Source organism: Coturnix japonica, chromosome 5, assembly GCF_001577835.2.
Source record: "Coturnix japonica isolate 7356 chromosome 5, Coturnix japonica 2.1, whole genome shotgun sequence".
In the NCBI taxonomy this organism is placed as follows: Eukaryota; Metazoa; Chordata; class Aves; order Galliformes; family Phasianidae; genus Coturnix; species Coturnix japonica.
Window position 1 is genome coordinate 8,798,915 of NC_029520.1, and position 27,680 is coordinate 8,826,594.

General features: G+C 48.1%; 1 protein-coding gene across 2 annotated transcripts in view; it reads right to left on the minus strand.

Annotated features, from left to right (window-relative positions):
- The window catches only part of SLC25A22 (solute carrier family 25 member 22), a 34,181-nt gene that overhangs the window by 5,934 nt on the left and 567 nt on the right, over positions 1–27,680 (minus strand). The window contains exons 1-5 of one of the 2 annotated variants that reach the window (XM_015863775.2): positions 19,059–19,156; positions 15,611–15,726; positions 12,147–12,272; positions 9,229–9,284; positions 3,877–3,967 (exon numbers count right to left, since the gene is read on the minus strand). In XM_015863775.2, coding sequence (XP_015719261.1) covers positions 3,877–3,967; positions 9,229–9,284; positions 12,147–12,272; positions 15,611–15,630 — 293 coding nt within the window. In that variant the 5' untranslated portion in view covers positions 15,631–15,726; positions 19,059–19,156. Of the gene's footprint in view, positions 1–3,876; positions 3,968–9,228; positions 9,285–12,146; positions 12,273–15,610; positions 15,727–19,058; positions 19,157–27,680 lie in introns of those variants that run through there. The other variant, XM_015863774.2, reaches the window with a different exon arrangement.

The following is a 27,680-nucleotide window of genomic DNA, read 5'->3' on the forward strand; positions in this document are numbered from 1 at the left end:
CAGCTGAGGCAAGTGTTGGTCAGCTGTGGGAGCACAGGTGAGAGTAATTTAGCTGTGCTCCCAGAAGGGGTGGAGCTTGAGTCCACCTCCTCTAGATCTCATTTAAGGGCTGACCACCACCAAGGCAGCATCTCTTGGAGATTGCTCTCTGATGGAGACTGTCCCAGCGTTTCCCAGTGAAGGCATTCATATTGGTGAGTTTTTCCTTATTAATAACCTTTTGAGTATCTGTTATCATCTTTGCATGCAGCAAGGCAATGGAGAACAAGCTCCAGTCTCCACATCCATATGGGAGAGCAGGAAAAGTGCTGTGCTTGCCTCTGGGATTACAGTTTGCTATTTCTCTTCTCCAAGCAAAGCTAGAAAAGAAGGGGGGCAGAAAGGAAGAAAATTTGCTGGCATCAGCAAAGGAACAATTAGTGCAATCACACTGGTTTAAGTAGGAGCTCAAGCTGCTCAGTCAGCACATCACCAGCCTTTGCTCCAGAACAGCAAATAAAATGCAGGTAAAGATGATGGGAGTGGTGAGAGAATAACATAATAACAGGCTTTGAGGAGGAGGAACAGCAAGAAACTCATCCAGGGACACTGTGTAGTTTTTATGATTAAGAAATACTTTTTATAAGAAGACATGAGACATTTTTACTGGAGCCAAGGCAGAGCACTTAGCCAATAACCAAACCTGGCAAGCAGGTGGTAGACAGCAATCTGGCAATAAATGTTCTGGAGATAAACATGAAGACACTTTACAGGGACCAGCTTTTGTTTATCACCCAAATTCAAAGAGGACAAAAAGAGTTATGGGCAACACACCTACAAAAGAGACCTCACATACGGAGTACCTAAAAAAAACTTTCTACTTGAAATGCATGCAGGTGTACTACCAATTTATGCTGCTTTCTTAGCTTTATGCCTGTGTGTTTCTTACCCAAGTGCTTCATTTAGCTCTAGAGACTCTTGCTCTCACATTCTATTTTGGATTATATGGCTGCATTTATTAAGTTTATGGGTTTCTTAATCCATCCAGCTTCAGAAATTCAGAGAAAAATCTCATCAGTTCCCTGTAGCCTAAAGGGAAGAAGTTTCCCCTCTCACATCCTGCTTTCCCAGAGGCGCAGCAATGAAGACCTGCAAGAAGATGCTTCTGCAGATCCCCACTTCTGCTTGTTGGCCTGGAAACTGCAGAGACTCTAAAGGCAAAATAATCACAGGACAATGCCACGTTTTTAAGGGGGTTTCCAGTACTCACAGGCCTCCTTGTTCCTAAATGAGGAGGCATGTGAAGACCAGCACAGTAAGTTTTGTTTCCTCTGGAAACAAGAAGTGTTATATCAGCAGGCTGCCACACTGGTGTCAATGTGAAAATAGAAACAGGAAAGGAAGCAGAAATTAAGCCCCCTATCCTGTGAGCACATTTTTCTTGTAACTAAAGGGAGTGGGAAAGTACTGTCAGAGGGGTAGCACCCACCTGAGTTGGCCCCAGGCTGAAGAGACTTGCAGGAGCAGTATTCTCCAGGCTCAGGGGAACAAGAGCATCTATAGAGGCATAAAGTCCCACCTGAACACCCATGGCCCCAATATGTCACCTCCTGAAGCATCCATGAGCACAGCCAGGAAGAAGAGGGGAAAAAAGAGTCTAGCACAAACCTGCAGTGATACAACCCCAGAATAGTCTTCCAGCAATTTGCAGCCAGGAGCTTCCTACATCATCAATGTTGTTCTCCCATCTGGCTTTTTGGAAACAGGTTTTATGCCACATTCTTTTTTGAGCAGTTTAAAAGCAGGTTCATTTCAACATCAAATTTTTTTAAAGACAAAACTAAAAAGCAGCTCACTAGAAGTTGCTGAGTATCTTGAAGCTATTTTGGGCTATTTGCCACATTTTCTCCTGTCCATAAATGCTTCTTTGAAGCTCAAGTGGAAGACAGACTCAGCAATTTTAGTCAACAAATACTGATAAAATATGCATGTTTTGTAAAACAAGGAACTGAGAAACAACACATTTCAAGCAAGATAAGTGCCAGAAGCTTAGCAATGAAGCCATTCAACATTAAATAGATCTAGAAGACTCTAGCCCTGTCTTCTATCAAAAATAGCCAAGGAGAAGGGGACAGAAGCATCTCAAGGGAGAAACCTGCAAACAGCTTGGGAAGTGGGACCAAGAGCAAGGCAGTCCCCTGACAGATACCCAGCTCCATCACCCAGTGTAATTTTGTCACGTATGCTGCACAAGGGAAGAGATCCTGGGAACTGCCAGCAGGAAGGTGGCACACAGCCACCAGAGCATGGCTGGGCACAACCTCTCAAACAAGTTACTTTCACCATTCCCATGCATGCAATTTCCTCGCAAGCGCGAGAAGGATCTCAAAATAAAACAAACACCCCACAGTTTCTAAGGGTCCTCGTGCTTCCTGGTAAACCTTGGCCTTTTTGGCTACTCCCTGGTCCCCGTGTCCTAAGCAAGGTCACAGCATGTATTATACCTTGCATGTGTAATACCATCCATCTAGATCCCAGTTTCAGAGCCTAGAACAGCCACAGCCAACCTGCAGGACGCCTTCTTTCCCACTGCATCTTGGAATTGGAGAAAATTGGAGCAAAAAACACTGGAGAAAAAAAATGCTTCGTATTGAGACTCAACCTATTAAGTCTTCACTTCATAGATGGCGGTAAAAAGCTACAGCAGTACATCAGGGCTCGCTGTGCTGTCTGCTGCATGGATGAGACCCACCACTTGGAAGAAGCAATGAGGACATCATCACCTCCCACCTTCTGTGCAGAGTACAGAGAGACGCTATTTGAAGAGACAGACGATCACAAACAGCTGCGAGCCGATGAGTCACACAGACGTACATTAAGTGCTACTTAAAAAAGACTCCAGAACACAAAAACCAGGTGCAGGAAAGGCTCAGATCCACAACCTGTGTAAATGTGAAGACTCTACTGATATTGTTGAGCCGCTGTGTTCTGCTACAGCTGAGACTGGCGTGGCATGTTACAGGAAGCTGTTAAACCAAGCCATTGTGGCAGCACTTTGTATTTGCAGCAAGGTGAACTGCAGGGGTAAGAGTTAAGAACTGGGATTTTATTGCAGGCAGGTTGCTTTCTAGCTGCTGTCACTGAAAACAGTGCCCTGGCTGGACCCTTCACTGTCTGTCTCTGGAGAGATGTTTTGATCTTGAAGGGAGACATGAGTGTACCCTGAATTGCAAGGGAAATATTCTGGTGAAAACAGCTTTAAATATCCAGCTCTATACAACTGCCATACCAGAGCTTTTTACTGGCATTGAGTCCTTGTTAACCCACACTCTCAAACTAAACAGATAATCTTCATTTGGCACTTACGTTGCCAGTGCCCTTTGTTGAACTTAGGTTCATTCATCACCTCTTCTCAGCTCTCTGAATTTATTTTCAAGCTACAAAAGGATGAGAGAGTGCTAAGTTTGGGATCTGTACAAGTTGAGTCACCACCGGTTCAAGCTACAGTCACTGAAAAGCCAGAAAGAAGAGAGCAGCATCCAATGGGATGCTGAGGACAAGGGTCCTCCCAGCTGCTGTCTGAGCATCCATCAGTGCTGCTGGGTTCCTCTCAGATACGCTGCTTACTAAGTCTGGATCTGTTAACCTTGGCTAAAAGCTAGGGCTATTTTTAGAAGCTTGAATAAAAACCAGTCATCCAGTGAAGAGCTTTTCACTTCCAGTTTTAGATGTTACTTCTTTAGCTCAAATGTAATCACTGGCTGAGCTGTTCAAGGTCAACTAATGTTTCAGTCATCATATCATCACATTCCACCTTTACCCAGGCACCCAAGCAGCCTCATCCCAAGAGACAGTGTCTTTTAAGTTAAATGCTTGAGGTCTGCATCCTCTACTCACCCATCTTTGGAGAGGTGATGCCGGAAGAAGTCATTGGCTGCCAGTTTGATGGCCTTTTCTGGGGTCACTAGAGTCAGGTTCACTGCAGCTCCTAGAAAGGAACAGAGGAAAAACCCACTGGAGAATGAGAATGAAAGAAGGAGCAGCGAGGTGAATTATTTAGAAATGTGCTGCAGCTCAAAACTGAGGACAGAAAAGCTGGAGGTTGGCTCACAGCAATAGGTACCACTGCAGGAACTCCAGCCAGCGCTGCACAAACTCCTGGGATTAGATGGCTGCTCTTGTACATCACCACTGGGTGTCACCCTCAGAGCAGTTGCTCAATGGGACAGTTGATCCAGCTTTTTGTCCATTGCAAGCCATGGCATGGCTAGACTGGCCTGCTTACCATGGTCCAGGACAGTAAACAACCCTTGCTCCCACCACCCGCTGAACCTTCTTTTGTCAGGAGCAACAAGCAGCAAATCCCTGCATTGTGCCTGCCACAATGAGCAGCCTGGAGGGCCTTGGGACCAGCATTAGCACAACACAACAGCTGGCAGGCAGCTTTCAAGCCACCCTGGGGCTAATAGGCTGAAGGGATGGCTGGTCCCATCTGAACATATTGGGTTAGGCACCATGAGATCAGTGCTCCAGAATATTCTCTTTCAATGAGGCTTGTGAAGGGCTTAGAAAATCAGCCCTATGAGGAGAGGCTGAGGGAGCTGGGGCTATTCAGTTTAGGAGGCTGAGGGGAGACCTTATCGCTCTCTTCCAGTATCTGAAGGGTGTTACAGTGAGAGGGGTGCAGGTGTCTCTTCTCACTGGTGACAGGATGAGGGGAAATGGCCTCAAGCTGCACCAAGGTAAGTTGAGGTTGGGCATTAGGAAGCACTTCTTTACAGAAAGGGTAGTTAAGCACTGGAATAGGCTCCCCAGGGAGGTGATTGAGTCACCATCTCTGGATGTGTTTAAGCACCTTTGGATGTGGTGCTCAGAGATTTATCGGAGGGTTGTCAGAGTTAGGGTACTATGGTTAGGCTGCGGTTGGACTTAATGATCTTTAAGGTCTTTTCCAACCTGAGTAATTCTAAGATTCTATGATTACAGAACTCATAAATCAGATGTGGAAAAACACTGGCTTTTGGGGATGTTCTGCAGGTTAGGAAGTGGAGGGGAATCGCAACTGGGACAAGGACATGGGAATCTTTGAATCTGCTTCCCCTGCTCAAGGATGCATCTCCATCACTCAGGAAGTCTCCATCAGAAATAGACAGCCTTGGCAGGACAGCCTGACTCATTTTTCTCTATCAGCAACGTTGACGTTTCATGAGTCCATGCAGCCTGATTGTCAAGTGAAGCAGCTACTTGCAAAGTGTTTCATCAAGTGCCAAGTTGAAGACAACCTCAGCCTTGCTCCTAACAGTAAGGAAGTAATTCCCTGTAGAGTACTGAGACAGAATAAATCACCTTTTCCTTGGGAAAAAAAAAACACAAAACAACACAAAACAACAACAACGAGAAAAGAAGAAATAATGTATTTGCTATTCTAATAGATGCAGAAAGGATTCCTCAAAAGAAAGAAATATAAACCCAAAACATCAAGGAAAAATATAAGCATTGGCATGTCCTGACATTCTCTGGGAACCGTGGAGGCTTTCACATCAATTTCTACCCCTGTTGCAAATAAAATGGAGGGAAATAAAACATGCAAAAGGTAGGGGAAAGTTAACCAGCTTGTTTTTTTCCTACAACTTTGATATTTTCAGCAAAGCTGCTTAGCAGAGAATGGATAATCCCTGTCCTCAATAATCCATAACGGCTTCAGATCATTGGAGGAGGAGAAATGAGATACTTCAGCTGCTGGCTGGATGCTTTCCATGGTGTTTTCTACCTTGTTACAAAAGCCTTATAGCTCTTCAATTCTAGTTATGCCAATGACAGTATTTCCCTAATTAAAGCTAATCACTCCCTATAGGCAATGCTGCGTGTACCTGAAGCAATGGCAGGCAACTAGAATGCAAAATAAATTGTAATGGTTAAATTAAATAAAAACGTATTTGGAAAAGTAGGGAAGAACCACAAAGATTGAAATCAAGATGTTAGAGGCAGAACCAGTTAGTTGTTTGCCAGCTGAAATTGTTAAGTGCCTTTTCTCACTGAGCCCTAGGTTTTGTTATTAAACACGTTTTTCATAGAAGCTCTTCTATACCAACAACAGCCTACATAACAGAGGACTGAGTCACTCTGCTTCTGACCCCAGTGCAGCATTAGCACTCTTGTTTATGAACCCTAAGTAACCAAGCTGATTTACAAAAAGGGAAAGGGGGCATATCCCACCTTGTTGGGTCATCTCATGGAAAAATAAACTGGTCTTTTCTCATGCAGAAAACGGAGGCAGCTCCTCACCGAAGACATCAGAAACAAGCCAGAGGTGGAGAAGCTGGGCAGTGAATAGGTAGAACCAGGGCAACATAAATGTAACTATCCCAAACATTAATAGGGTGCACTGAAGTCCGGAAAACTTGGCATGGCCCTGGCAGTCTGGGGTAATTTTGGCAGGCAGCGTGTGAATGGGGGGTGACGTGGGAGGTATTATTAGCAGGGAACAGGGAAGGCTGACACACTACTGTAACACTGTGCTAAGAATATACATCAAACAAGGTGCAGCTAAACTCCAAACATCATCAACAGCAAAGGGCATTTCTCCAGCCTGGTCCAGGCCTGTGGCTCCTGCCAGCTGGGTTAAATGTCTGCTCTACAAATAGCAGTGGGACTTTCCAGGACACGTGCTTGGATCTGTAGGTGACTTCTGGATGGCTTGTACCAGGGACTGCAGATGGCTTCTGCACAGAGCCTCCTTACATTGGTGTCCAGAAGCCCAGAGCACTATGAATTATGAATCCATTTGCATGACATTACACCTGAAGGCAGCACAAAGACATCCCTTAGCACAGGCAGGGAGATATAGCATCACCCAGCTCTGAGGCACTGCTGCTAGCTAGATATTATGGAGAAAGAACTTGAGAAAATCCTCTTATTTCTCAGCCAAATGAGGCCAAGAACACCTGTAGGTTTCAGGGAAGGATTTGAAAGAAATGTTGAGATTATCACATGCGCCAGAATTTTCACTGTGGGCTACCCATACGGACCTGGCAGCGTGTCATGTGCTGCCCATAAGATCTAACAAGATGACTTGCAGAAAAGAAGCCTGCAGGCTCAAGCCTCTCATCTGTCTGCACCAGTGAGCTTTGGTTCACACATGAGAAGAGCCTGAACTCACACAGTGGGGAAGACTGGGACCAAGAGGACCCTTTCTGTCCTCTGACAGAGGACAAGTGTCCTGCAGGGATGATCGATGTGCTTGTGACCACCATGGGACACAGCAGCTGCCACTCTAGCCTCTTAACAAACAATCCCCCTAATTTCAGCTTAATATCTGAAAATAAGTGCTTGTGAGTCATAGAACAACCTCTGCTGAGGAACTGGGACAGATGGAAGGGGCAAGAACCTGCCCTACCATCTGATTTCCATCTCCCACTGGCTGCAACTCTGAGCCATGTCTTTACCCTCTTCACAGAAAACTACTTAAGCTTTTTACAAATACTGGATGCATTTTAGGATCCGGGAACTACAGGCCTGTCAGCCTGACTTCGGTAGCAGAGAAAGTTATGGAACAAATCATCATGGATGAGATCACACCGCATGTGTGTGGCGTCCAGGGGATCAGTCCCAGCCAGCACGTGTTCATGAAAGGCAGGTTGTGCTTGACCAACCTCATTTCCTTCTACAACTGGGTGATCAGACTGGTGGATGAAGGAAAAGCTGTTGATGTAGCCTACCCAGATGTCAGCAAAGCCTTTGACACTGTCTCTCACAGTATTCTCCTGGGGAAGCCAGCTGCCCGTGGCCTGGACAGGTATACCCTCCTGTAGGTAAGGAACTGGATGGAGGGCTGTGCCCAGTGGGTAGTGGTTAATGGAGTTAGACCCTCTGTCTTCTTTGAGATTTCTGCTTGGGAATGAAATGTGGCCTGGAGGTGTATATCCTTGCCCTTTCCAGGATTGGGGAGTCTCTCTCAAATGCCCTGACATCCCTACAATCTCCTGTGTAAGTTCCTAGGAACAACTTCTTCCCTCTGCTCCCCAGGAAGCTGCCTGCCAATGGGTATTTATGGCCAAAGTTAAGGCAGGCTTCAATCCTGGCTAGGAACACAAGAGCAGCTCCTGGGAAAAGGCAATGGGGAACGCGTTGCTGCTAGCACTGAGCATGGAGCTTGCCAGGATTCCTCAGGGTTATTTGCCTTGTTGCCTGCTCCCAGAAGAGCTGCAATAAAGCAGCCAATCCATCCCCAGAATCCACCTCACTCCCCCAAAACGCCCACCAGCAAGTTGGGCAAGAGATGCTGCCTTGGCAGCCAGCTGTTGTTCCAACAGTGGATGGCCACAGCAATTGTGCGTCCTTAGGAACTATGGAGGGATTGGTGGGAGCTGCTGCCTCTGCCAACAGCAAGGAGCCAGCATCTCCAGGCTCTTGTTTGAGAAAGAAGCAAGGACTCATTTAAACAATGCTGTCCTTTAATCAGGCTTTATCAAAGAACGAGCTTCACAAAGAACACTAGCTGAACATTTCTCAGAGAGAAAATCTGCACATTCAGGCAATTGATTACGAGTGTATAACATGAACAGAGTTCAGCGTCAACGATGCCAGCTGGACCGTGTTGACAGCCAAGACTATAATTCCATGTTTTCCTCTTCTATGACTGAAATCAGAATTTAACATGCAATTCTCCCTCCAAAATGTTTAAAAACTTTCAAGAATTCTGTATTAAAACTAGATAAAGTATCAACTGAAGAACTCACTGCTACAATGGACAGCCTAAACCACAGAGCCAGGAGATTTCTAGCAGGTTAGCACAGTGTCAGAACAGCTGAAGTTCCATCATGAACCATCCTCTATTTTTTTACAGGCTTGATCACAAACAGGCAGGGGGCTCTGACATAAATTCAATTAGCAACAACAAAGTAAGACACTTTGAGACCTTTGCAACTACCTCTCTGATGAAAGTTATGGTGCCCAAGGTGGGAAGTGCACACCTACTGCCCTGGGACAGCAGCTCCATGTAAACTGCAAGTAAAGGTGACCTTTAACACCAGAATAGCTGTGGGGAGGAGTCAAGTCCCAGATGGTGGATTGCCAAGCAGACACCTGGCATGAAGCAGTTTACTTTCACACACAGCTGCAGCTGTCAACATCTGGGGGTATTGCTAAGGTATTGCCAGAGAATACAGGCTTCTCCTCCCACATATACACAGCAATGCTTGCAGAGCAAAGACATATAGAGTTGGAGAAGCCTGACTCAGCCCTTCTTACCTCTGTACATGCCAAAGTAGCCTTCCGAACGAATTGTTTTAATGAGGCAGTCAGACCTGCAAACAAAACAGAGAGAGATAAACCAAAATAGCTCAAAGGTGGGTGGGAGCAGAGGAAACAAAACTAATCTCTTGGAGTGGTTTTCATTTACAATGTCAGCAAAACCCCAAGCCGGGAGGGGAACCACGTCAGCCACTGAATGCGCCATTGTTCCGCCTGAGTCCGAGTTCAGCCCCTAATTCACAGGGGCTTTGAAACCCCCGGCTCGCCCCACACACGCTGTCTGCTTTCTAGAAACACAAAAGGGAAAAATGTCACTGCAAGGACTGTTTATCCAGGGTCCCCTGTGGAGAATGCACATGCGATGCTCCGACAATCAGCTCCCTGTGCACATGCTTTTAAATCCAGCTCTGGAAAGGGAAGCAAGGAGGTGGGTCTAACCCGCCCAACGCTTGACTTATTCCATGAAATTTGACACAAAGCACACAAACACGAGGTGACCTGAGAACTCAGTCATCTGTGGCCTCCCACTCAGCTCCCAGCGCTGACTTTTAACACTCTGCCTCCCCCAGCAGCAGCAGCAGCACTCGGGCTCAGCCTGGGGAGGGAGCATTGGGTGCCACTGAGGTCAGGTCCTGAGGGAAAGCTGTCACCTCCTTTGTTTTCACTGCATTTCCTTTAGATCTAAAAGCTCTGCAGAGTGCCGGAATTGCTTGGAGCCCTTTAAACACAAGCAAGCACAGTCCAGGAAGCCTCAGCAGCACAAAACTCAGCTGCTGGCTGAAGGTTGCCCTGGAGTCTCTGGGAAGGGGCAGGTGCTCACTGTGACTGTACTGGAAGGGAGAAGTGTGCGTGCATGTGTACATCATTAAGGAGCAAAAGACTCTTTAAAGTAGTTATAAGGGAAATGTAGCCGAAAGTGGGAATATATTTCTGAGAGACTAGGCAACATAAGGAGTCTGCTTCCTGCAGGCTCAGCAGACACCTCTGAAATCTGGTATCAAGTGACACGCGGTATTTCCTGAAAAACAAGCCCCTACAGCTGGGGAGCATAGATAAGACCTCCCAATACCCACCTATCTTAAGGGTGCTGCTGAGGACATGCTACATGCTTGGGAACAGCATCCTCTCAGTGCCATCCCCTTGCTCGTCAAGGCAGTACAGTGGACAGCCTGATGTTATCTGGATGTGTTATCCTTGTTAGTTCCTTGTCCCTGCTGGCCTCTGGGCCCCCAGAAGACTCTTTTCCCCTCTTGTTCAAGCTCACTTTCCACATGTCCGAGCAATATCTTCCACATTACTCATTCACATTCAGGCTTTGTCTTGAAAGGAGTCAGCTCAGATACATGAGGTAAATCCACTATATTCCTGAACAGTGTCTCATCCCACAGCTGACCGTGGTTACACAGCAGATCTGCAGTTGGCTGCTGGGGATTAAAAAATCTCTCTATTCTGATACACTCCAGAGCCAAGGCACGCTGCCATGTGCTCCCAGGGTCGGTGCCTCCATCCTGCTCAATGCTGTGTGCTGAGGCTGTTCAGTTGCTGCTGCCTGCCACCAGCCAGCAACTCAGAGTGTGGGACACAAAAGGAATGAGAGGCAAGGAGAGACATGAGGCTGCATCCTGACAGCACAGGGAGCAGAGAGCACTGTAACTGTCAAGGGGAACACTGGTCTGGTGCTTGCTGCAAGGCAATGTCTACAACCAAGTTCACGCATAATTACACATCAGCAGCTAGAGCAAGGAGGCACAGAGACTGAAACACTCAACACAGAGTGCTTCCTTCCTAATCCCATTCTGCTCCAAATTCACCTGGGCAGGGGTGGGGAGAATAATAACCAGTGTGGAAGAGCAGGAAGCAGGCAGCACAGCTCCTGAACAAAGCATCAGGAGGACAGGACACACACAGTGCCTTCAGTCCCAGCCCTCTTTTCTGACTCGATGTATGGGAAATCAATAATCACAGCCTGAATCTGATTAATCAGCTGAGGCAAGTGTCAGATCAGCTGTAGGAGCACAAGTGAGAGTAATTTAGCTGTGCTTCCAGTTGGGGTGGAGCTTGACTCCATCTCCTCTAGACCTCATTTAAGGGCTGACCACCACTAAGGCAACATCTCTTGGAGACTGCTCTCTGATGGAGACTGCCTCAGCATTTCCCAGTGAAGGCATCTATATTGGTGAGTTTTTCCTGTAAGTAACCTTTTGAATATCTGTTACCATCTCTGTATCTTTCCACCTTATACTCAGTGATAGAGAAAATATTTTTAAAACTAAGGCTTGTCTCTGTGCCATAAGAGAAAGCATCTCATGCGAAGTACAGCTCATGTTCCCACAGCAGACACAAAGCAGAGGTGGGTTGGGTACGTTTGTGCCTTCCTTTCCTAAAGCCTGCAGTACAATTTTTTGGATAAAGGACTGATGGAAAACTACAGCATGTGTCAACCTGTGATGTTTCAGAAGGGCTGCACTGCAGCATTCAAGAGCAGGAATAGATGATTGTGCCCTTTTTAAAGCACACAGCAAAGGAAGGTATTGTTAATTCCAATATGACAGTGAGGGAAATGGAAGAGCTGGAGATTTTCCCAAGCACTGGGTTGGGGCCTAGCAGAGAAACAAACCAGGCTCTCTATACTGAGCCCTCCCTGCCCTTTTGACCAGTGCTGATGAGCACAGCACACACTGCTCCCAAGAAAGGGACACAAACAGATGCGCCCTCAGCAGATCTCACCTGCTTGGCTCAGCAGCCAGAACAGACACTTTGCTTGTTTTAGCACAGCTTGCTTTGAGATTGTCCCCTGGCTTTGTTGGGGACAATCCAGTTCCTAGAAATGCTGAGCTCACCTGAAAGAGGTAACGATGTGGAAGGATGCCCCCCTGAAAGCCCAGCAGCAAGCTGCCCGTGCACACAGTACTCACATGCTGGTGTACATCCGCTGGCCATTCTGCTGGTTCTGCAGGCGAGTTTTTGCCAAGTCAATGGGAAATACACAGGTGACTCCAATCAACCCAGCTATCCCTCCATTGATCAGCTTGGCAGGTAAACTGTAAGAAGACAAGAAGCAAATGCCTTAGTCCTGGGATGACTCTGGAGGAGGAAAAGAGGAAAGAACATGCTCGTCAGTGCAACTAGGTAAGTAGCATGTCACAGTGTGATGAGGCTGTTTACCCCGAGCATGCAGAGAGCTCTGCCACAAGGCAAAGCTCAGCCCATGCTGTACCTATGGTTAGGAGGGAAAGGCAGCACACAGCACTAGGACAAACCGCTGCTGGCAAGGACCTGCTTAGCACTGTGCTCTCCATGCAGACAGACTTCTGTCAGGGCCGGCTGGCATTCAAGGCAGCAGGTTTGCTGGCAAGTGGTTCCCAGTGCTGTAATCAGATACACACCCAATGAGAGGCTTGTGGCATGTCACCTGCTCCTGTTACGTGGGACAGAGCATGGCAGAAGCACGGCCAGCTACAGATCCACAAAGCCATTTCCAGACCCACTGCTGGGGGTGAAGACACGTGAGCCCAGCAGAACACTGGCAGCCACGTGGCTCAGTGGGCCGGCAGAGCAACACGCGGCACAGAGACGTGAGCTCGTACTCCTCAGTGACACCAAAACCTGTCGGCTGAGCGTGCTTCAAAACTGTGGGGCTTTTTCCACTCACCCTTCTGTTCCCAGAGGGAATTCCTGGAATCTGGAAGCAGCACTGATTGAACACCAGAGCAGCTAAACATGAGTTCCCAGCAAATTCAATTACTTAAAATGCCCAGCACTTACATGCTCGATAAACCACTACACACTGAGACAAAGGAAGCCTGTTGGAGTCAGCTTTCTCCAATAAAGCATGGGACACGGCTCCCTGAACACAGGATGTGTTAGATATTAAAGTGATGACAGTCGGCAGCCGTGCATGAGCATACAGCTGAGCCAGACTGCAAGACCTTGGGGCTCTGCTGTCTCAGGGATCCTATCATTACAGTCAGAGAAGGGAATAGCAGTGCCTGCAAACCCCTTCACTCATGTCTCAGGACAAAGGGAAATTTCAGATGGTAAGTACGCTTCATGGTGCACTCCTCACTTAACCCATTGTTACACTGAATGCTGAGGGTAGAGCAAAAGGTGTGTCAAGGTGGAGGTTCCACTGTATTTCAATGCTGGACCGCACTAGCCTCCCCACATTCAGCTCTGAAGTCACTGCTGGCAGTCTGCAAATGCCAGCCATGCCTTGTGCAGCCTCAGCTCTGTCACCACTTCTCTAAGTGTCTCTGAGACACCCAGGGCAGGCAGACACTTGCTTCTCACAAGCTGTTCCAACAGTGAAATCACCTCAGGGTTTACATCAGGTGGAGGCGAGGCACAGGCACATGGCAAGCATCTTGCCCATGAATCACCTTTTTCAGCATAGACCCCAAGGAACAGCCTGATGAGCCTGGGCAAGCCAAAAACTTGGAGCAGTGTGGGCTGCAGAGGACCTCTCGTCTTATCTGCAGGTAAGAAATCCTTGCTCAACAATCCCATTGCATCTGAACCCAGGTATTCAGGGATCCCTGGGCACTGCAGAAGGAAACTAGCACAGACAGTGCAGTGGTATCTGGTGAAACATTCAGATAAAGTTACATGTGTACAATAGCAGAAATGCAGTGCCCTTGATGTCACCTTGCAGCAGACTGCTGCTGTGGATTTTAGTGTTTTGGTATCAGTCTCATTTTGTTAAGGGTTGACAGACCTGTTTCACAAGGAAAGAGGTGTATAGTGTATCCTTCAAACTTCAACAGATCTCCTTGCTTGGCTAGTGACCACTGCATTTTCATGGTTGCAGAGATGGGAAGAATGACCTATGTTGGATATGGTGAAGGAATCGGGGCACAGGGAGGAACCTGAAAGCAAGGAACAGATGGAGCTGGGCACTGCACCTGAAGCAAAAGCTTTTCCTTTATGATTAAGCCACCCCATGTCTTAGCTTGGTACTTTCTGCTCTCTCACAGGATGAGAACGCACTGTGCTCTCTCCTGTTTTGCACAGCACCTGCCTCTCCCTGCCCACAGTACAGTGCTTAGTGAAATGGGGCCAATACAGACTGGCATACAAATAAAGCCACTTGCTTAGTTTTACACTAGAATGGGTAGAAAGACATCCCAGTTCTACTAACGTTCTTTCCTGGTCCTTTTAGCAGCTCCTGTTCACACTGCCAAGAGATCTTAGAAAAGGCTGGTAGAGGTCTCAGGGGAACATCTTCCCTTTCTTGAATGCCAGGCTTCAAAGGGCCACAGATATCTGCTCCCTACACTCTGCTAAGACAACCGGGGACACACACCCACCAGGCTTCACAAAGGTGAATCTCAGCATGCCTTTTATTAATGTAAGAGAAGAATGCCAAGTGCTCTCCAAATTGGGTAACTGACGACAGGCCAATCTGGGCACATAGACACTCTGCAATGCTGTCTTGTTATCAATACAGCTCAGGACTCTTTCACTTGCAGAAAGAAGGAGGGCAGGAAGATATCATGATCATGGCAAATGCTCGGGGGAAGCCCTCACTCCTGTAACATTCAGACATTGCCAAGTCCTGGTCTATGTTTCATTCACCCACTGATCCAGGCTAATTGCTTACCTCCTGTCTTGAGCTGGCAACCTGGAAAGGCAAATGTCAGAAAAGGGCCATGCAAATAAACAAAAACAGGAATCCCACAGGACTTACAAGTCATTCATTTCAGGCAACATTACAAGCAGCAAAAAGTTAAACCTAGATGTAGCCCTGGACAGATCCATTTGGCATAGATCTTAGGAAGCCAAGAGGACAATGGTGTCTTCTGAGAAAACACATCCCAAGCCATTTCCACAGAGGACTCAAATTAGCCCCTGCATAAGCCAGGGCCAGCACTCTTCTGTTCCCACTGTGCACTTAAGAGTTACGAATTATTGTTGGTACTTCATGTTCCTGCAATCTCTCAAGCATTGAAGAGCGATAGAAAAAGGGCACAATTTTGCATCTACACAGACTTTGTAATTACAAGCAGCGGACTCCTGGTTGGCCAAGGAGCTGACTTTGTTCCCTTGAAGCTATCAAGCTGAAGTCAGCAGGTCAAGGTGACCTTTGAAAGAGGAAGCAAAAAGCAATGGACTCATGTAGGGTCAACAGCAGAGGACAGACAGAAGTGAGAGAAAAATAACAAAGCAGAGACTGCGAGAACATGACAAAGACACAAAATGAGAAAAGGATTAATAAAATAGGTAAGACAGGAGCAGCAAAAGAATCAAAGCTGTTTATGGCCAGAAGAGATGATCAGGTGATTTTCTCCAACCCGCTATAGCACAGAAGGGATTGAGTTGGAAAGACTTAAGAGAAAAATTCAAAGCACAACTTAATGAATTTATTTTTTTTTAAAGTTACCTGATCTGTTTATCAGCCATTTAATTCCAACTTGATCTTGTTAAGGAATGGATTTGATCCTTCAGATAGCTCCTTAACTACTTCTTCAGTCACTCCTTTCCCAGTTTAGCTTCTTCCTGGGAAAGGAAAGAAAGACACCAAGGAGATAATGTTAAGAACCGGACACTTACACTCTTGCTGGGCAGGCTGCAGGGTGAGACAGGCAGAGGAAGAAGTTACTTAAGAGAGCACCCGGTCTCCTTTGATAGAGGAGATTGAGCTGCTGACTGAGCTCCCGAGGGAGCCTTATAAATAAAGGTCTGCGTATATACAAATATAGATGCACAAATGGAAGGAAGAGCTGCCAGAGCTGTCATGCTCCAGTAGCACGTGAGCAACCTTGGGTACCGCTGTTCTGGATGCCAGTGCACAAGCTCTGCCAGGCACCCAGGACAGCGGTACCCAGCACTGCCCTCCTAAACCACTATCAGCATCTCCATATCCAGCCCCCTACAGGTCTGCACTCCAAGACAAACAAATGTCATTGCAAGATGCCATGCATCTCAGCATTCCTCAGCCACTCTTCTCCTTTTCCCCTTCCAGATGCTACCCGGGTGGTGAGACCAAAACAGAGGAAATTTCCTTCTCCTCTGCATCAGGAATGGAAATTTACCCCTTGATTGTAAATATGATTTCTAAGCTTCATAGAATTTCACTTTCAACACAGCTCACATCCAAAAGAGTAGTTCATTTTGGCTTTGTTTAATCTATTTCCCTATCGATTTATCCAGAACAAGACCAAAATATAAAAACAAAGCAGAGAGGCCAGCTACTGCTGACAGCCTGTTATCCCAGGATGGACAAGCCCTGTACCAGGAAAGCTCTCATGATAATATATACACCCTCAACAGGATATTTGTGTTCCTTGAAGCAGCAGCTCTGACAAAACACACACACTGTGTGGTCCTAATGCCCCATTTCAAGCTCAGGCACACTTTCTGTGTTGCCCTTGCTGCAGGTTAGCCCCCTGCTGCACTGCTCCCCAGGAGTCCATGGTGCAAAGGGCACCCCATGAGCAGACAGCAAGGCTGCTAATGCATACCCCTGTGAGATTGACTGAGCTTCTTACCTGCTGTCTAATCCCTTCTTTCTGTGCAACCTCTTGGTGTCAGCCCTCTGTCTGCAAAGCAACTGCAAAGCTTCCGCCTCCCGTCCCACCAGCAGGGCTCCTGCTGGGTTAAAAGCAACCCTCCTGGTTTCAGAACAGGGTGAAGGTATTGCAATCCCTGGTGAACAGAGATCCACGCAGGCTGTACAGCCACCGAACGCCTCTACTGCATCCTCTGCCCTAACAAAAGCTACTCAACCAGCAGATGTGATCATTTAGCACTTGATAACTGTTTGTACAGCACCTGGCACAGCAGAGGCCCCAGTGCTCATAGCCAGGGGATTTTAATGCATTACGGGATTTTAATGCACTGAGGTGGAAAGCTTGTTTGAGCTCTGTTTGTTTAAACAAAGCTCCAGCAAACGGCCATTTGCAAAACAAGCCCAGTATCACTGCAAAATCTACCTGAGCACTCCAGAATTCCCTGAGGCCTTTAAAAGGGGATGGGGATGAAGCCCCCAGTGCCCCATTGAAGACTGTGGGGAGAAGCAGAGCCCAGTTCCATGGCAGGAAAACAACTGTCGCAGTTAGAAGCTGGAAAGAGAATGCTCAAAATCTTACAGAGTACTTTTAAAAGAAATCTAAAACAACATTAGTACGTTGTATACATTAGTAGTGGAGATCTAAGCTTTACCACTCCTGGAACGCAATGTTCTTTGGAACCAAATAATACAAACCAAAGCAGTGAAGCAAAGCTTCTCCAGCCAAGCAAGTGAGTGGCTCCAGGGTCAGAGAGCAGGGGTTGTACCGACCACTGCCCTTACGGCAGGGCAGGGGAAGCCAGCAGCACCCCAAATTTGCTCTCATCTTGGAAGGTCTCAGCTCAGCTCAATATCATGGCTGAGAGGACAATAGCACCTCCAGATCTGGGAACCTCCAAAGCATGAATAACATGGGAAACTGGTGGCAATGGGGACAGAGCCATGAGAGAGAGCCTTCAAGTGGAAGGGGGTTCCTAAATTGCACATGCAGTAATTAAGAGAGTGAGAGCTGCACAGGCAATGAATTATGCAGTGTTAATGCCTTCTTAGAGTGCTGTTAACACAGCTAGGCATGGATTAATGCCCCATTACTCGCACACCAGGACATCCCTTCTGTATTTATTAAAATGATAGAGCAAATTAGTTTTAGAGTGACATGCACACTGCAGCACAAGGAGGCACCTCTGTGCTCAGCAGAGAAGCACCACAGCCCACACTGCCCCACATAGGCAGCCCAGGAGCCTCCCCTCTCCCAGCTTCCTAAAAACCAGATCCAGAGAGTGATGGAGCAGCCAAGTTAGGGGTGGCTCTCCACAAACTTAGCTTGGTATGCATCTGATCCTCATAGCTTCTGGCCCTGGAAAAATGATACCATTCTCCTCCCTTCTTTGCTACATACCCCACACTTACCTGTAAGCTTTCCTGTAAGGTTTTCTCCAGGATAGCTAACTCTGAACACCTCAGACCTGCTGTACAGGGATGGACTTCTAACCTTTGCTTCTCTCCTTATCATCCAAGGGAAAAGTGCTTACTCTGGAGAACTCTGCATAATTATATAGTAATTGCAGGAATCCCAGGGCAACCTCAGGCACAAAGGGATGCCTGCAGCCCCATAGTGTGTACTGTGTGCTGCAGCAAAGCGAGGCAGTGGGGCAGCATGTTAGGCTCCCTGCTTTATCCCAAACCAGTGATGTGTGACCCAGGGGATCTTACCACTCTACACTCTCCATCCTGCCCTGTTTTTCCTCTGCCAGGCTGAGAAGTGCTGATTTATCTGAGTACACACAGCCGCTGCCTTGACAGAAGACCTTTAGCCAACATCACTGGCACTGTTGCCATAGGAAGAAACCCTGTCCTCTCCCCATGCCACACGTGTTCCCACCCCCACTTTCATGCCAGCACTAACATTTGTGCAGGATGGTCAGGCAGGGATGACAGAACTCAAGGCCAGCACATGCTGGAGCTGTCACTGAAAGCAAACATTCAGACTGCAACCTTGACTTGAAAACAAACAGCAGAAGGGGAAAGCAGGACTCCCTTCCACATATTTCCATTTGTCTTGAGAGTAGAAAACAGTGCTCCAGCCAGAAACCAAGAAACAGACTCTGAGGGTAAGAGAAAGCTGTGCCAGCATCCACCATTTAGAGGATACAGAAATGCTACTGACCACCATCAAGGATCAGGAAGTGTCCCCACTGCCTCGTGAGCCACCCATACTTCTCTGGCAGCACAGAGGAACAGAGCATCCCCTTAGTCTCACAGTGCCAGCAGGCAAGCAAAAGCCCCAGCACTGCAGCTGCACACTGACACACTCACCCACCTTGCAGCCAGGAGGGAGCCCACAGCCAGCCTTGTGCGTCCACACTGAGCCTTGGAAGCAGCCTGGAGCAGGACCCTGCAGCTCAGGTGAAATCAGGCCAAAGTCCTTGTGGGGAGGTGCCAGGCTGCCTGCCTGCCTCATTGGCCCCAGAAGTCCCCTGAGGACAGGCCTGGTGACATAGTGCCTGATGCATCGCAAGGTGGTAGGGACACTCACTCCTCTACCACAGCATGAAGCTCCACCACCCATCAGAGCACATTCCACCAGGCAGCAGGGTCTGAAGAGAGCAGCAAAGCATTCACACAGTGCCAGGACATCTGCATTCAAGTCAGACAGACCTGAGGAGCAGGCCTGAGCCAACCTGGAACAAAAGCCAGATACGCCCTTTAGCTTTGCATGCCTTGGGAAACCGCCCCAGATCGAGAGACTGAAAGCTGACACTCAGCTTAGAGCAGGGCTCACTGCGATGCAGGGCTGAGCTGCAGCACTGCAGCACACCAAGAGGTTCTAGCACTGAGCTGGGACTCAGTATCGTAGAAGTTGTGCAAACCCTTAGACAAGGACAGTCCCTGTCCTGGAGGCTTTGTGGCTGATGGGATGAACAAGGACACACGAGGAGCAGTGACTCAGCCAGTGCTCACACAGCAAGTCCTGCTGTCCAAGGTATTGGAGCTGCCAAGCTGATGGAATGGCAGGGCAGGCTTCAGCAGGGCAAATGAGCTGGCAGCTATCTCACTGAGAACAGCAGGAGGGCAAGACATTAAAACATGCTTATAAGGAAGTAACTAAGGCAAACATGGTGATACCTCTCCATGTCTTCTACAGAAACATGGACAAAGCAGCACAGGAACCAGAGGGCCAAAACCTCTTTCCACACATCTCATACTCGAACATCTTCAGTGCCATGGAGATACAAAGCAACACAACAGCAGCAGCAGCAGCAATCCAGGCCTGGCATCTTGCTCTAAAGCAGTGGTAGGCTCCAGGCTGTGCTCTGCAGAGACCTGCATATCCACTCACAGATTCACAGGGATCTGTAAGAAGTAACAGGAGAACAACTAACTCCTATGCAAACACAGTGAACGATCTGTGTGGAAGCTCCTTGAGAGAATGATTGTTGAAATGAAGTTTACCATGGCCCATGTTGCTTTGCAGCTGGAAGCATAAGCTAACTGACAGATGCGAAAGCAGCCCAGACATGACCATGCTGGCATTCAAGTAAGTTCACAGCTCGGACACTGTGGATGACACAAGTGTCTGCTTATTGCCAGCAATCCTCCTTCCAAACGCTGCTGACAAATCATGTAGTCACACACTGAACCGGTGTGACTCAATTTTAAAACCATCTTTACTCTGGATCAGTTCTCCAGGCCCATTTTTATGGAATTAGAGCTCCAGAGAGATGCAGCATTAGCTGGAGAAAGAGGAGAAATTAGCTGAAAAATCAGAGTGCAGAAGATTGGAGACACAGATGGGAAAACAAGCAAGAATTTGTATAAAATCTGTCTTTTCCTCCACTCTGCGGTGGCCTTGTCCTAAAGAAAAGGCAGAACGAAAGCCTGACAGTGACAGACAGACCAATCCTTTGATCTGGAAGGACTCACTGCTAGCTGGGAAATGAAATGGTGTGAAACCCTCACTCGGGTGCTCTGCCAAAGGTTTGAAAGAGTAGAAAAAAGGTTTCTCCCATCCCTCCCCCCTCTAAAATAATCACCATATGCAAAGCAGTAGCTAAAAGCAACCAAGGAGCCCTAGGGAAAATGAGGGTTGGATCCATGCTTGTTCGATAGGAACAAGGCACACAGGGCTGAGCTGAGGTCCTTGAGTGTGAAAGAGCTCATTCATTTTCCATCAGCAACAAAGCCAGGGTCTTGGCTCGCAGCACATTGCTCTCCTCTGAAGAACTAGGGCTTCAGCAGCCCTGCTGGGAAGAACAAGCATCATTTCCGGCCAAATCACGGCACCTAAACACCCACAGAGCTGTTCCTGTCTGATGCCTTGAAGTGAGTCCTCCTGGGATGGCGCCAGCTCGCTGTGGGCAGACCCAAGGTTTTTCCTTTACAGGAGGGAAAACAGACAAATTCTTATTCTTTTGACAAAGAAAAAAAAAACTAAAACACAAATCCAAGTTTAAGTTTCCTCTATGCTGTGCAGGCATTGAACAGGGTGCATACCAGAAGCAGGGAGCTTTACTGCAAGTACACACACTTCTGCTCAACTTTGTGGGGTCTCCTTACCCACCTGGCCGCCCTCTTCAGGATCTTTATTGATGACCTGGATGAGGGCATTGAGTGCACCCTCAGTAAGTTTGCAAATGACACCATTATTGCTTTCTATAACTTCCTGAAGGGAGCTTGTAGTGAGCTGGGGGTTGGCCTCTTCTCTCGTGTAATCGTTGATAGAACTAGAGGGAATGGTTTCAAGCTGCACCAGGGCAGATTCAGGCTGGACATTAGGAAATATTACTTCTCAGAAAGGGTAGTCAGGCACTGGAATGCACTGCCCAGGGAGGTGGTGGAGGCACAGACCATGGGGGTGTTCAAGCAATGTTTGGATGTTGTGTTGAGGGATAGGATTTAGCTGGGAAGTGTTGGTGATGGTTGGACTGGATGATCATCTAGGCCTTTCCCAACCTTGATAATTCTGTGATTCTGTGATTCTATTGGTGCTTCCTGACATACAGCATAGGAAATAGCGCTGGCTGTTTAGCAAACCTGCACCAGAAGCTTCCCTCCAACTACCGTGCCTGCTGTTAATTCCCTTCACAGCTCTGCTCATTAATAAAAATACAATTCAATAAAAGAGAACCGCACACACAAGCACCTTGCCCAGATTCCCTCAATGCTGCCTGATCCTGAGTCACCGCCAGCGATTAACTGTTGCCATTCAGTGAGGAGGACACGGTTATTAAATTAATAAGGGCTGCTTAACCTGGCTACAAATATACATGAGTTCTTTGTGCCTTAGTGAGCTAATAAGGCATGTGCTAATTACATTAATTCAAACAAGCCCAGTGTGCCCTGAGGGCAAAGGGAGAGAAGGGTGCAGCAAACTCAGGCTCTTTCATAATAGCTGTGCAAGAGGGGAAGGTACTTGCCTTGACAAGGCTTTAGGAGGAGCAGCATCCAAGCACTGCAGCTCCTATCCCACGTGGCTAGTACACAAAAAGCCCTGCGTGCAAAGACAGAAACAGGATCCTCTTTCCAAAGGGACACCTGGCTTGGCCCTCCCTACCTCCTTCATTGCAGTGCTGAGCACACTGTGAGCTGCGGGCTGCCACCCACTGCTCTGGGGCAGCCAGCTGTGGCAGGAAGAGAAGCTGGGTTAGGTTCAGAAAGGCTCCTGCCCCCCAGTCCAGGGGAACCAGACTCTCACCTCTGCCATCACCAGAGAGGAGCCTTCCTCAGCACTCAGTGTCTGCCTGCCAGCAAGCCAGGCTGGGAGAGGAAGAGGAAGGGCAGAGGAAGTCGATTGCATTTCTGTGCATCTCTAAGGACACGTGCTCACTGAGTCCTTTGCAACATGTGCTTGTACTCCCGTGGACACTAGGGGACTCTGATGGAACAAAAAGTGTTTCTGTTCTCACTTCCTCCCATACCACGTGCACCAGGCAGCACAAAGCACTGGCCCAGAAGGGCATGTGAATCCCAGTGTTTTATAGACATGACGCTTGTTGCTTTCCCCAAAACCAGCATCCCCCATTAGGCACAAGAAGAGATGTGGGGCTGCAGCGTGGTGCAGTCCATCCTGTACAATGAGGGACTAGTTTGGCTTCATGCAGCCCTGACCCTGGGCTGGCAGAGAAGACACAAATATTTTCACAAAAGAAACCATAATGAGGATTTTTATCCCGTGGAAAGTGCATCACTTTCAAGCCACGTCATTCCCTTTCCCAGCAGAAGCTGTGGTTACTCAGTGACTAGCTCTGCATAAATGCAGGCCACTGCCAACAAGGAGGCAGCTCCTCCTTCCCCAGCAAAGACCAGGCTTCAAGCTCAGCCTGGCCTATTGCAGGTGCCTTCTGTACAAAAGATCAGGTATGGAGATGTATGGGAAATTGGTAATCACAGCCTGAACCTCTGATTAATCAGCTGAGACAAGTGTCAGGTCAGGTGTGGGAGCCCAGGTGAGAGTAATTTAGCTGTGTTCCCAGAAGGGGTGGAGCTTGACTCCACCTCCTCTAGACCTCATTTAAGGGCTGACCACCACTAAGGCAGCATCTCTTGGAGACTGTTTCCTGGTGGTGATTGCCTCAGTGTTTCCCAGTGAAGGCATCCATATTGGTGAGTTTTTTCCTATAAATAACCTTTTGAATATCTGTTACTGTCTTTTTTACTATCTTTGTATCATTCCATCTTACAGGAGAGTCCACAGAATATCCTTCCAGCATCCCAAATGCTTTGCTACAGCAGGTAGAGATTTTTCTGAAGAAGGTATATCATCCCCTCCCACTGTTGAAGACAGAATGTGACTAATACTCCCAATGCACTGATAGTGCCAGCTAAATGTCATATTAAGCAACACTCCTTGCCTCCTAGCCACAGGAACAGTGCTACAGGATAGCTCTCAGAGGACACTGCTGCTGCCATCTCTTTGCTGTACCGGTACATGAATGTACCTGCTTTGTTCCTGCATCACAAAGCACATTTTTCTCCTCCCATCTGCTGCTTGCTTACGCCAAAGCTCTTCAGAACATGGCAAAATGGTTCCTTACTAACCACACGTCAGCAGCCCCACATGGGTCACGTTGCTCCTTAAAGAGGTTAGCAGCTCTGCAGGGGAAACTTAGACGTGCTCTGTGACAAGCCGGGAATTGCCAAGGGGACTGTGACCGCTGCCTGGCAGCTCTGGAGGCTGCAGTGTGATCCATCCGTCAGCTCCCTCCTCACCCAGAGAGCTGTGAATCAGCAGAGCCTTCAGCAGACTGCATGCAGGCAGGAGCTCCCAGCAGGGGGAAAATGCATTTAGGAGGCTACAGGCAAAGAACACACTCAGTCCTGCTCATTGGTATGGAACAGAAGGAGACGGGTAACGTGAAAAAGGAAAACAAGGAAGAGGAAGAAAAAAAGAAATAAGATGAAACTTGGCAAGTTGTTCTCTAGATACTAACTCCTTACCTGGCTGCTCTATGTGCACAGTGCAGTTCTGCCAGATGTATATTCACATATAACAGGCACACCTGGCATCCTCATGAAGGGATTCATCTTGCATTGTTTAGGAATGAGACTTGTTCTCAGAGTGTCCAAAAAACCCACCCCAAGGTGCATGATACACACAGCATTGCTCTGCTCCAACCACCAGCCAATACCACCTCACTGAAGAACACGTGGCAGGAGCTGGCAAGAATATCAGACATTCCAAACTGGTCTGCCAGAGAGATGAGCATTGGGCATGCTGCTCTGAGAGCCTACTGATGGTTCTGCAATGCAAGAAGCAGAAACACTGCTCCACTCCAGTCCTGGGACAGAGGCTTCTTCTACTGGGCTTCAATTCACAACCTCGAGTGGAAGCAGCTGGGGCTGCCACCATGGGAAACTGCCCATCCCCTGTGTCCCACGCTCACCAGGCATGCAGCACACATCAGCAGCGTTGAGTCTACCCCAGCAGCACACAGGTGCCCTCCCCAGCATGGAGGGGCTGCAAATGGGGCTGGCACACAGCACGGCGCCCATCACACTTGGACACATGCCCACGTGGAGCTCAGCAGCAGCCTGGCATCTCTTCCCACCCCTTCTATAGCCAAACCCAGACCATCTGTTGAAGTATTTCTGCAGACCGTTTCTCTCTTGGGAAGGGCTGGGGGCTGAGTTTAGTTATTTATACAGTGTCTGGCATTTCTGCAGCGTTCCTTACTTCTGTGTCCAAGTAATCTCTTCTGGCAGTACTGGAGAATCAGGGTGGGATATCACTGGATTTTCATTTTTAGAGAGAAGTGTTATCAAAAAGACAACAGCTGCCCACGCCGTGCACACATTTAGCTGCTGCAAAAGCAAGCGGGACACAGTTCAGGGCAAGAGGGTCGGGCGAACACAGCGTGTTTTACGTCCTTTAGAAGAATTACCACCCTTGCAAGATAGCCTTCATAAACAACAGCTGTTCTCCAGGGATGAGATGAATCAACAAGTGTTCGTGTTGCCTCACAGCACAGAGAAGAGCTCAGCTTACCCTGAATGTGGATAAGGAAGCTGTCCCCATTCTTAGGAAGAATGGCAACAAAGGCAACAGGAAAACAAAGCACCCAGAAGAAACCATTTATTAAGTCACATTGTATCTTCTGCAACTGTGGCAGGATCGTGTAAGTGCTGTTTTCTGGTAGACTGCAGGGTCAGAGACAAACTTTGTTCTACTTATCCGCAGTCACGCTCTAAGCCTGAGTCTGTGGCAAGGGAGAAAGCAGAACCCAAATTCACGGTTAGCGCTGAAATATCTCTAAACACACTTCCCTCTTTTTACTGCATAAATCTCTACCTGCCATAATTCAAGGAGCGCTGAATATGGCACCAAACCAGCTCTCAGTTTGCATGTGGCTTAGGACAAGTTGTTTCCACTCCACCCTGCCTATCAGGCAGCATGGAGCTGCTCCATCTGCTCTGCCAAAGTGTGCAAGCAGCACATCCACAGGTATGAGTAAAGAACCAGGCAGTGCAGAGACAAGGACCTATATTCTTCTCCTCCTGTCCCTTCTCATGTGATTCCTCCAAGACAGAGCAGGAAACAAGGCAAAGCTGTGGATGAACTTGGGCACTGCAAATAAGCCTACCTGGCAAAAGAAGGAAAACAAAGACAGCAGCACAATGGCTTCACCAAAACGGCCTTGCCAAAGGGGTCGTGGCCGAGAGCATGGGCTGCAGACTGCTCTCATGTGTGCTGTAAGAGCAGGAAGGCTACGCATCTCAGTGACGAAATAGAGCACTGAGGAATTTGAGCCCTGTATACATGATATGCACGTGGGAGATCTGCCCGTACTACTTGCAGCACTTAGAACCCAGCCCTGAAGCAGTCGAGCACTTAATTTGAAGACGGCCATTAATCATATCTCTGCTTCCAGGGCTGAGTAGCTGCAGCATGGCCAAGAGGAGCTGCTGGTAACCTGGGTGCACTGCCTCACTTCAGCACAGGCTTCTCAGAGCCCTCAGTGTCGGGATGACTCTCCCAGTACACCACACACTGCATCGGTGAAAGGAGGGACCCAAAGAGGAGAGAAAGCAGCACTCCACCATACCTTGACACTCCTTACTGAGACACAGGAGCAGTTCATCAGTCACTCCAGCACATCAGGATACAATAAACTGCTTTCCCAGCACTATACAGTCATCATGCACTCTGATCAGGATTTACCCCTCATGGAAAAGCTTTTCTTAAGGGATCTGTAAAATTGGTCCTCTAACCAAGGATGCCAGGTCAGGTAGGTATTTCCCCCATCTCATACACTAACCTGAGTGCGGCTGGAGAAGGAGAACAAATGACCCTAGCAAGCTGCCAGTGACTCCTACCTCTGTGTAACTCAATATTGCACGCTATCCCTTCTTAAAGTGGCAGTGGGACAATCTTCTAGGGCTCTGGCTTCTTACTAAGGCATTAGCAAGGCTGCCAGGTGTCAAACAAGGCCATGAATGTTCCCTCACAGCAGGGTCGTGCTCCAAGTTATGATCCAACCATGCTCTGTGTCCCAGCACAGCCATCCATCCCTGCCCGGAGTGCTGACCTCAGAACACAGCACATCTCCTTGTGACCAACATGCTGTAAATAAACAAGCCCAGGGACTCAGCACCAAAGAATCACAAAATCAATTAGGTTGGAAAAGACCGCTAGGATCATCTAGTCCAACCACCAACCCATCATCACCCCCAACAGTCTCCATGTTTCCTGAACACCTCCAGGGATGGTGACTTCATGGTCAGCCTGTGTCAGTGCATCGCTGCTCTTTCAGAGATGTTTCCTAATAGCCAACCTGAACCTCACCTGGTGCAACCTGGGGCCATTCCCTCTCATTCTATCACTGTTACCTGAGAGAAAAGGCCAAGACCCACCTCTCTGCAACCTTCTTTCAGGTCACTGTAGAAAGGAAAAGCAAAACAACCTACGACCGAGAGAACAACTGCAAGCCAACCCCACACGATGCGCTGTTATCAGCCCAGCACCATTCTGGTTTGATTGCCTTTTGCTTGCCACTGCCAAGAAGAGCACTTAGGAGGCGTAAACCAACAGCATGCAGTGGATCAGAATCACTGCAGCTTCCATCCCTGGCAGTCACAGTGTGACAGGTCAGATCCTCGTGGCAAAGCCAGCCTAGAGGTGTCAGCAAGCAGCTCAGCCTTTGCCAGAGAGTTCAAAGAAACTGAGATTTTAGGCCAAACGTAGAGCTGGCATCCTGCTCTGATGCTTGTCAGACTGACAGCGTGGCAGGGCGCAGGAAACACATGTCGAACCCCCTGCAGCAGAGAGGCCTGGGGCACTGGAAAATCCAATTCCCACGAGCCGAGCAGATCCGCAGGGTGCAGAGGATGAGAGGATGCTGGGGGTCTCCCATTCCAGGGGTGACCTTGAGGAAACCCCAGAAACTATCCACACTTCCACGCTCCCATCCGCGGTAATAACCTTGACCTACCTCCAAGAGCCGGC